Raw genomic sequence first — 10,743 nt, forward strand, 5'->3', positions numbered from 1 at the left:
CAGGAGCCACGGAGGGTGTGGGGGGGGAGCCCAGGATCCACAGAATGTGTGTGTGGCAAGAGCACAGGATCCATGGAGGGTGTGTGCGGAAGGAGCACAGGATCCACTGAGGATGGGGGTAGAACAGGATCCACTGAATGTATGTGTCGGGGGAGCCCAGGATCCACTGAGGATAGGGGTAGAAGAACAGGATCCACTGAATGTGTGTTGGGGGGAAGCACAGGATCCACAGAGGGTGTGTGTGGGAGGAGCACAGGATCCACTGAATGTGTGTGTGGGCGGAGCACAGGATCCACGGAGGGTTGTGGTGGGGAACCTAGCTTGTAATATTCCCTGGGCAGGCCAGGTTTGGTCTCAGCTTGTGGTGAGATTAAGTCCGTGTTGGTAGGGATCATAAGTAGGACTGTGGCTGTGTTTCAGAAAGAATTTGGCAGAAATTCAGAGAATGTTCTGGAAAGTTGAATGAGCAGAGTAAGGGAGTCTGGGCAGGACGTTGTCTTGACCAGATCCAGAGCTGAGAAGAGGCGAACGAGGGCCAGGACCAAGACAGAGAGGACGGAAAGAAGGGAGAGCACAGTGGACGCCTGAGTGTTGACTGTCCACGGTGTGGGGCACGGGGGGCCTGGCTACCAGGAGAAGAAAGAAGGCCCGGTTGGCCGGCGGCCATAGTCCAGGGATGAGAGGGCAGCGCCAGCTCTGCTGACTTCTCATAGTTAGGTGACTGGCCACCAGGCTGGCCGAGGTTAGCCCGAAGATCACCATGAACCACTTCTTACCTGAGTTTCCCTGAGTTTCTAGGAAAGTCCCTTTCATTCTGCTTTATCTAGCTGGGGGTTCAAATTTTAAGAAGTGGTATCATTTCACGCAAATAAATCCCTTCTATGAGAACTGAGGAGCAGCAGTGGGAACCGGGGTCTGCCCGGGGTGGGGTCTTCTGGAATCTAGCACTGAGAGGCCCCCACCCAGTGCCTGAACCCTGCAGGTGGTTGGCCACCCTGGTGGTGGCCAAAGTCATCGCTGGGGACAAGAGAGGTGGATGTGGTGGCTGAAAGCGTGGGCTTGGGCATGAAGGTTCAGAGGCTACCTGTCCTGGCAGGCTCTACCTGAGTGACCTTGAACAACTGACTACCTCTCTCAGCTCACTTTCCACAGGAAAACAGGCAAATAACAGAAAGGGTCATTTCTAGGGTTACAGTGAGAGTCAAGGTCGGCTGACACAGTGCCCAGTTCATGACAGACCCAACCAAGGCACCAAGAGACAGAACTTAATTCAGCCAATGACCCCCAAAAGTGCCCTGTCTTCTCCTAAACAGTTTGAAGTCAAACCTTGACATTCTTACACATGGAATCCGAAATAAGACATTTTAATATGCTCGTACTTTAAGGTGGGGCAGTAGTCCAGAGGATTGATTCAAATTAGTTGGAATTCCCTAAAAATCGTCAGAACTGTTTGAACTATAGTAACAGGGCTATTTAAAAAAAGCAATCAATCCTTTTCCTTAGGAAAAACTAGTTTTGAAATCTTACCATCTTCAGGAACAGTATAATTTGCATACTCTGGGAAATAATCTTCAATTTTTGATTTCCCTGCCAAGACTTTTTCTGCCAGCATATCCTGTTTGTTCAAGAACAAGATGATAGAAATGGTCCGTAACCACCTGAAAAGAGAAATAAACGTACCAAGTTCACATCCACTAGTACGTGAAAGTACCTGTAACGTAGGAGTTACTTGCTGAAAAAGAACAACAATGCCATCTTCCTGAAATGTACAGGATTTAGAATTATGTGATACACCAAATCTCGTGGACCCTTGCTCCAGCTGCAAGTAAGACGTTCTTATAATAAGTAAACCTTATAAAAAATAAATAGAGATAGTTGATTTAGCAGTTCAGTATTTTCGAATTCATCTTTCCTGGGAATGTAAATTTCTTGGCACCAAAGCTAAGGTTTATTTATGGAATAAATACACCTGCATTTTTGCGCTGCAGTTTATTAATAAAGGGTGGGAAAACCAGACGTTAGAGCGTCAATAACAACAACAAAACACATGAGTCATTAGCTGATCACAAAGAATGTAATTTGTAACTGGTTTGGCTCTTCCTGTGCTGAGTCTGAGCAGGCTGAGGTTCTCCAGAGGTGGAGCAGGATGTTAAGACTTTGGTCAAGGCCACGGCATTGGACAAGCTAAGGGGAGGGGCTCAGGTACAGTGACGGTGAAGGATGGGGAAGGTTCTCTCTGTTTTATTAAACAGACACAGAGCACGGGCTTAAGATGAACTCAGTATGTGCATGAGCAAAGCCTTTGTAAATTCTATTATTTCAAAGGAATCAGGCTGATGATTAGTGTACAGGAATCTTACTATGAAGTAGAAACAATCCATTCTTCCTCCAAATGGAAATAGCTTTACTGTTCCTTGTTATAAAATAGCCAATCCTGGTAAAAATGATTTTTTAATTATAGAAAAATTAATCATAGAAAAAAATCAAATGTAATTACTATTAGAGGCAACTATTAGCACTGTTATGTTTTTACTTCCAGGTTTTTTCCTATCCTCAGACATAGTTATAAAAACAAGATCATGGTGTTTTTAAATCTGCTTTTTCGTTTAACAATATTGTGGTCATTTTCTCATGTGACTGTGTGTGTTTACATATATATATAAATATATATAATATGTGTAAATATTATATATAACATATATATATTTATATATATAAAAATTTTTAATGACTCCAAAGTGTTCTTCCGTATATCCAGTATTTCCTGACTCTTTTTCTTTCTCGTTGTCTTAATACTGTTCCACTGAGAACAGTTGCTGAACACTTTTGATAGAGAAAAACTTCTCTGATAAACCAAATGTTTTGCAAGTTCAGCTTAATGCTTCCTGTCCTCCTTGGTGATATTTCTTCTTAAATAGTTCAGAAGATACTTTGATTTTTAATATCTATGTGTGTATTGTGTATGTGTGTGTTTGGTGGGTATTCCTTTCTAAAATAATCACCCTTTGCAACAGTAGCAGTTTCAAACATGATTATGCTGTGATTTTGACCTGTAAGGGATCTTCTAGAGATTATCTAGTTATTTGTGGATGGTACTTTCTAAGTTTCAAAAACCAAACCAAATCAGTTTTAAACTCTAGCTATAATCTTGATCTTTCAAAACAGGTATTTGAATTTTCTTGACAAAGCACTGTCAGAGTGTCATCAAAGAATACTCCCCATATTAAGTGTGTCTATACATGAGATGGACCAAAAAAGATCCTGCTGACGGTTCTGGATTTATCAGCATGGAAAGAAAATATATCTGGAGAATAATAATGAAAGTGAGCTGAGTGGTATTTTTCATGAAAGAAAATTTGCAATTTCCAGAGGTGCAACTGAATTTCCTTCTTTCTTTCTTTTTTTTTTTTTAGATTTTATTTATTTGACAGAGAGAGACACAGCCTGAGAGGGAACACAAGCAGGGGGAGCGGGAGAGGGAGAAGCAGGCTTCCCGCTGAGCAGGGAGTGCAATGCGGAGCTTGATCCCAGGACCCTGGGATCATGACCTAAGCCGAAGGCAGAGGCTTAACTGACTGAGCCACTCAGGCGCCCCCCAAATTTCTTATTTTTATCACCTGTTGTTCCAGATGCTTTCGAAGAGGTCCAGGGACTCTCTGAGCCTGTTGGTGTTGTTATCCTCCCGAATCACCATGTTGTAGCTGCTGCAGGCGGCGACATAAATGATAGCCGTGACGTCTTCATGGGAGAAGAGAGACAAAGAGAAGCGCCTCTGTTAGACAGAGAGCCACTGCGTGGTAATAAGGTCCACATCCAACTGCTACTCATTTTCACCCCGGGATTATGAGAATGACTTAAAGAGGCACTGTGTGTTTCAGTAATGTACCCCATGAGCCAATGTTAAATGTAAAGCTGGGATGCCTCGATTCCTGATGAGATTCACATTTAAGGCACGTAATGGATGGTCTAATTCAAAGCTACTGAAGCACAGTAGCAGGAGTGAGTGTGAGAATTCATCCCTATTCTTGAGAAAGCATAGCAATCACCATTAAAGCACTGGATCCATTTTCTTCTCTCGTCCCTCTGGCCGCCGACGTCAAACATGCTGTGGAGGAACATCAGGGCATGATCATTTGAGGCGAGACTCCCTCTGTGTCCCTCCTCTGCCGTGGCTCCGGGCCCGTGGCACTGCTCCCTGTGTGGCCTCGGCAAACGGCTCCGCACACTCTGAGGTTCTGCACCATTGCCGGGCCCGGGAGTCCACACCCCGTTGTTTCTTGGGATCACAGGCCTCACCGTGCAGTCACCAAGCCGGCTCAGGCCCCTCCGCTCAGGGCAGCCCTCAGGGGGCATCCCCCTGCCTGGACAGCTGCTCTGGATAGTCTTCACCTACTCAGGTGGCCCTGGCTCCCACCTTCCTCCCTGCCCTACACTTAACTGCATGCCCTTTAGGGCCACAGAGTCTGTATGGACTTATCCAGAAGGGTAGTGAGGCACAGTTGGGATGACTGAAGCCCCAGGGCCCAGCCCATGGTAGGAAGGCCGGACTCCCTGACCCCATTAGGCCCCAGCAGGCAGCCAGGGGGGCGTCCGGCCCCCCATCTCCGGCAGGCTTGCTCTCAACCACTTACTGAAAGTTTACTTTGTCCACTTGGAATCGGGTCTCGAAAATCCCTGATGTCAGGACCCTGCATCTGAGAAGATCCTGAGAACAAGAAGACAAACCAAGTGGCATCACTGTTCTTCAGAAGGAAAGCCCTGAACGCAACCGCAACCACAGTAACCAAGTTTTTCAAATAACCATTTCTTCCAACTGTGAGAGAGACAATGATACTTAAAAAGTCAGACAAACGCTCTGCTCCCACCCCCTGCCGCCCCCACACAAATGCTCCCTCCGCCCCCTCCCGCCCCCACCAAGCAGAAAGTCACAATTAATGTGCTGGTTTGGTCTTAGAGACTTAATAGCTGTGCTTTTATTTTCTTTAGGATTTTTTTTTTAAATCACTTCTGTGGGGGTCCCAGGGCATCCTGTCACAGGTGCAGCTGACACGGGGTCCTGGTGGCGCTCTGCTGCTGCGCCTTCCTGGAGAGCCACCTGCTGTGGGTGCACACCGATGGGTGAGAAATCAAAGGCTTGATTGCTCTGTCGGGTAATTTTGAGCTCTTGGGGTCAGCCTCACGGAGTTGTGGATTTCAGGGGAGAGAGGAGCTCAGGCCTCCAGGGGAGGGGAGAGAAGAGAAGGGGAAGGGAGGCAGAGAAGAGAGCCGCCAGGAAGGGCCCACAGCCAAGGCCCTCCAGGGGACACAGATGCTGGGGGAGTCTCAGAGGGGCAGTTCGAATGGAGGCCCCCCAGCTTCCTTGGAGTTCACTAGCTCCTGAGGTATCTGGGGGGCTCCTAAGCTGAGCAATTCAGAGTGATCAGAGTCTCTGTAGATGCCTGATGGCCAAAGGTTCCAGGGGGCACGGAAGCTCCCTCCCTGCTACTTACAAATGGGCAGTGGGGCACGTTCATCCAGCTTAACCCAAAGACCACACTCTGAGTCACACCTGGAGAGTGTGCCTGTATACGTGACCCAGCCCAGGGCCCAAAGTAGAATGGGCATAGTGGACGAAGCTGGAGAAGCAAGGTTGAGCTTGCTGTGGACAGCTCCAAGAGCAATGGGAATTGCACGCTGCTATCCCACAGATAAAATTGTTTCGATATTGGCAGGTTAGAAATCTAGTAAATTTTAGAGAGCTAAGTCAGGCGCCGAATCACAGGGTATGGTAAATATACCCTGTGCACATGCAGGGACAGTGGACACAATTGCAGGAAGTAGCTGTTTTATGGATTTCGCCCCTTAATCCATTTACAAACCATCAGTGAATAATACTGACAGTTCCTCTAATCTCGCCAAGTTCAAGCAGGTGACTGCGGGCTCCGGCTTCACGTACCTGGTCTGTGGGTGTGTAGTCCACCAAACTGACACTGTCAATTCTCTCCAGGAAGCTGAAAAGAAAGCCAGTACATGCTCAGAAGTGTTCTTGGGTGGCTTTCTCCTGGGCAGTGGGTCTAGGGGATGGGACAGTCACAGAGGCACGGGAGGGCAGGGGCAGGTGGGGGAGTGAAGGGAAAAAAAATCACGTTGTATCTGCACGTGGAAGAAGACGTGGATGCGAGGGGCCCCATGGGCACATGCTCCCCCTCCTCAGAGAGAGGCCGCCTGCCCATATTAGCTAAAATTTCCACGCCAACCTTGCTTTATTTTTCTACGTGGCATCTACCACAGCCTGACACGATTCCCATTTATTTGTTTTACATTTATTATCTATTTCTTCCTCCAAAATGCAAGACCCACAGGGCGTGTCTCAGTCTTGTTGGTCCAGGTATCCCCAGCACCTAGTACAGGCCTGGTCCCCGCATCTTTGTTCGATGAATGAACGTCTGCTCCCTTCCTCCACCAGCAGCTGAAAGAGGTAAGTGAGCAGGTGGCTGAGAGGCCCAGCCCATAATGGACACCATGGAGACTGTCAAGACACAGGAAGACATGGAGACTGGTTAGCTGCTGAGCAAGGAATCCTTCTGGAGACAGAGGGGGCAGCAGGGGCTTCAAAGGGAAGGAGAACATGTAGGGAAAGGAGGGGTTTGAGTGGCCCCTGGTCTCCCGGCTGTGGGTGAGGCTCCAGCTCCGGGGAGGGTGAACGTGCCCCAGACTAAAGGGACACGGCCGACTTCCTTGCCTGTCCAACTCAGCATGGTTTGGGTTCCTTTACTGAAGTAAAGTGATAGAGCATTAGGCCTTCCTCGAATGGTCTAATGCTTGTGGGCATTTGCACAGTGCAGGACAGGTGTCACCCCCCACCCCCATCTCCACATGCTCCCTCTGCCAGCCTGCACGGCAGGCCTGAGAGATGCTTCCAGCATGGGCAAGAGGGAGGCCAAAGACACATTAAGATCACTTAATTCCCTTGGCCATTGTATCTCCTTCCTCCTGGGGAGCTAGAGATAGCTCCCAGTGGTGCAGGATGGTGGCCTGGTGCTGGGGCGACATTTTGGCGGCCCTTTGCCCAGGCACCCTTGTGCACAAGGGCCAGCAGCTCCACACCCAAGGCTTCCCTTAGAGCTGCAACAGAGGCGGCCCTGGCCTCGGCCAAAAGCCGACTGTTGGAAGGGGCGAGAGTGGGTCGACTGGCGGTAGGGATTTCCTGTCAGAGACCGGAAGTGTAGGAGGACAGCATCAGGAATGAGGTCATGTCAGGTATGGTGGTGGTGGGAGGGTCTGTGGCAGCACCACCTGCCATGGGCGTTGTCAGAGTCATCAGCTCCTGGAGGACTGCAGAACTAGGGGCTGGTGGCAAGGTTGCAGAGAAGCCAAAGGGGCCGTGATCCGCCTGGGGCCTCTCTGGAGTGGGGACCACGAGCCCCGGGAGGTGCTGCCATGTGCCTACCAGAAGGTGGGTGAATTGGCTGGGGGCAGAGCTAGTTCCCGAGGGGGAGGAGTTTGGACAGAGTGCAGACAACCCTGCGAGAGCCACAGGAGGGGGCCCCTTGGGAGCTGGGGAAACGTTGGAGGCCGGGCTTGCTTGAGGCCTGGTTTGAGAGCCATAGTGTCGTTTTGGCTCAGTCCCTGCTGGCCTTGAATTTGGCAGAGTGGAGAGCACCTCCAAAGTACACAGTGAGTTCCTGACCATTTAGCAGGAAAAGGGCAGAAACTCACTCTGTGACGGAGTGAGTTTTCAGCTCCTGGAAAGGGGGCTCTGGTTTGTAGCCCAGACAACCAGGTGGGTCTGGTGGGAAGACGAGCTGCCTCCCTCACACTGGCCTACACTAAATGATTACAGAGATGGTCTGTCCTCTTGGCAGGAGACATATAATACTGAACATGTGATACAGAAACCAATCATCTCCGAATAAAGGGGCTAGAAAATTAAACTAAATATGGAGCCTTTGGCTATAGTTAGAGTTTAGGAAGCAACCAATTTCAAACAGGATGCAAACAGGGTGGAGGTAGGTGGGTGAATTGATTCAGATGGTAATAACTAGTATAAGTAGAAACAATGAAATGTGGTTAAAAAAATACATCAAAAGTTCTTGATAGATGTGATTAAAGACTGCCTTCCAAAGGAAGCTGTGGGAGTACCTTACAGAACGCTATTAAAAATAAGCGGTTCAGAGATGCCAATGACAAAGGGAAAGATGTCAAGTTTGTACCCATCCCTAATCTCCAGGATGGATATTCGAAGTTCCTTCCGGCTCTGATAGTTAACGATCTAAGTGAGATCCGAGAGGCATCAATGAACATTTCCAAGAGTCCCTTCTGCATCGTTCCTGATGCTGAATGGTATTGTGAGTTCATGCATTTCAAATTTGTGCAATGAAAATAAAATGTGAAAATCCCTCCCCCGAATGTGAATGTGTCCCCCAGTTCTTTGAAAGACCCTCTAAGGCATAAAGGAATGAAAGAGAAATCTATAGTAGTAGATTTCTGCCAGCCTTTTGCCTTAGTCTTTGGTTCAATCAGTGTATTTTCCAGCATGTTTTAGAAGTGCTTCAAATTGGAGGTCCTAAGATAGTCTCTATAGAGAGATGAGTTTTAAAAGGGTCTTCTAAATCATACACAAAATTTAGTAAGACTACATTTTAAAGGGTTAGTAAAATTGTCTTCTTAAATATGCTACTGCCTTTTTAGTGGAAAAATTAATCAGATTTAAGAATCAACCTTGGAGACGGTTCACTCACTTTACAGAGTTGCAAGACAGTACCAAACTATACTTAAAAAAAGTCACGATAGTGATATGGACTCTACAAAAGAGTAGTTAAAAAGCAATTTACTTTGATTTTTTTTCCCATTACTTCCTGCTACAGCTGAGGATATTCATGTTTGCAGAAACATTTTCATGTCCTTTATTTCCCTCCTCCTTCTGCTTGATACTGGCACAAAATAGCAGTTCATTGTTTATTTCTCATCTGCTGTCTGCTATCCCACTAAAATGACTCAAAAGTCACAGTGTTCTGTGACTTTCATGAAAAGATGAAAAACATTTCTGTTAAATACCTTTAAACGATGAGATCTGAGAAAAAGCACCAACTAAATGTAATTAAAAAGTATCCGTAATTGTTTTGTTTGTGAAAATGTAGCAAGCTGGAACTGTCAAAGGTTAGTAAGAAACCTCTCTCAGTGTGTTACTGAAATTTACTTCCTGTGCTAATGTACATGATATAAAACTGTGGAGGAGAAAAATATTACGCACCCAGTGACAAGGTACCAGGCAGTTCTGACGCACGGCAGGTTAAGATCCGTGCTGCTTACAAGGGGGGTCCTCAGACCAGAAGCAGCACCTGCAGACCTTGGGGATGAGGATTTGCAGCTGAGCCATATCCCCTGGTGCTTCTGACCCGCAGTACCCCCGGGGACTCAGTGACCCCTGTGCATGTCAAAGTTTGTGGAACACCTTTCCTCTCCATTTTTCCTGCCACCCTGCTCTAGGCTCTGTCTTGCTTCACTGGGATTATACAGTTTTCCAATGTTCATGCTCCTGCTTCCTTCCTCAGGGTAAAGTTCACATTTTCAACCTGGCCTCCAAGCCCTTCCCAATCTGTCCAACCTCTTCACTCTTTTTGACGTCTTGACATCGAACAAACCCTCCGCTCCTTTCAAATCTCCATATGGCTTTGGGCCTCTCCTACCTTCGTGTAATTCCCACTTCTTTTCTTTGAAGCCCCAGATTCAACTCTTACCTCCCGCAAGAAGCCAGTTCTAACCACTACGGGCACTGATTCCATTCTCCGTGTAGTTAACGTTCATGATTTGATTAGCATGGGCTACTCCCTTATACTGTGACTTACTCCCTTTTTAGAAGTCAAGGTATAAAACACGTCAAGTGTATCAAGTGCACTAATCTTAAGTGTTCATCTTGATGACTCTGTAACATTTGTATACATTCATGACCGTTTTTCTCTTTACGCGTATGGTTTATCTACGTAACTGTACTGAGCACTGTTTAAGGCAGAAGTGTGTCTTTTTTTTTTCTCTAGAAAGAAGCCCCAGATAGCCAACATCTGATATACTTTAGTCTAAATCTTTTACTGTATTCAGTCATTCTGAATAAAAACTGCTGAATTGTTTGTCCTGCTACTATTCAAGAGGGAGGGAGGATGTATAAACCCTGAAGAGCAAGAGCGAACATTCCAATTTGGGGAAATGCTCTGAAGGAAAAGGACACAGTGCTTCTGAGGAGACACAACAGGGCTTTGGCTGAGTGCCCAAATGCACCCCCTTTACTCACTGTGTACGTTGTCATTAGAGCTCTAGGCATGATCACAGGTGAGAGCCCCAAGGGAGCTATGCATTCACACCGGGGACGTGATCAGGAGCAAACTGAGCTAGGTACCACACCAGGCCCAGTAACTGTGACCAAGACAGACATCGTTTTACCATCTAGTCATAAAAAAACAAACCTAGGGTAAACCAGGCGGGTATTTTACCAGTGCATCAGTTGATTAAAAAAAAAAAATTACAAGTGGCTATTCATCAGTTTATTCAATGTCCACCGGCTTGTAGCTTTTTGCCAATAGTATTGAAGGTCTTGAGCTTTGGATTTTGGCTACAGAAATGCCTCCTAAAGAATGGTGTGCATATTACAAAGGATCCTTCTAGAACCCAAGGTCCCTCACTTCTGCTTTATGATGTGAGATTTGTTTGGCTAACTTGAGACTATGTTCAGTTAATAAGGTTAACAGACTGGTGCTTCTTTTAGGTGGC

At 46.9% G+C, this 10,743-nt stretch overlaps 1 protein-coding gene across 7 annotated transcripts in view; it reads right to left on the reverse strand.

Moving 5' to 3' along the window:
• Positions 1-10,743, reverse strand: part of GNAL (G protein subunit alpha L) — a 141,338-nt gene that overhangs the window by 6,656 nt on the left and 123,939 nt on the right. For all 7 annotated transcript variants that reach the window (XM_025865168.2, XM_073888036.1, XM_073888037.1 and 4 more), the window contains 5 exons: positions 5,936-5,990; positions 4,632-4,705; positions 4,047-4,105; positions 3,618-3,738; positions 1,528-1,658 (listed from right to left, as the gene is read on the reverse strand). In XM_025865168.2, the coding sequence (XP_025720953.1) occupies positions 1,528-1,658; positions 3,618-3,738; positions 4,047-4,105; positions 4,632-4,705; positions 5,936-5,990 (440 nt within the window). The remainder of the gene's footprint in view (positions 1-1,527; positions 1,659-3,617; positions 3,739-4,046; positions 4,106-4,631; positions 4,706-5,935; positions 5,991-10,743) is intronic.

The sequence above is a fragment of the Callorhinus ursinus genome, unplaced genomic scaffold (genome assembly GCF_003265705.2).
Source record: "Callorhinus ursinus isolate GAN/ISIS: 27379988/994484 unplaced genomic scaffold, GSC_fseal_2.0 scaffold86, whole genome shotgun sequence".
NCBI classification, from domain to species: domain Eukaryota; kingdom Metazoa; phylum Chordata; class Mammalia; order Carnivora; family Otariidae; genus Callorhinus; species Callorhinus ursinus.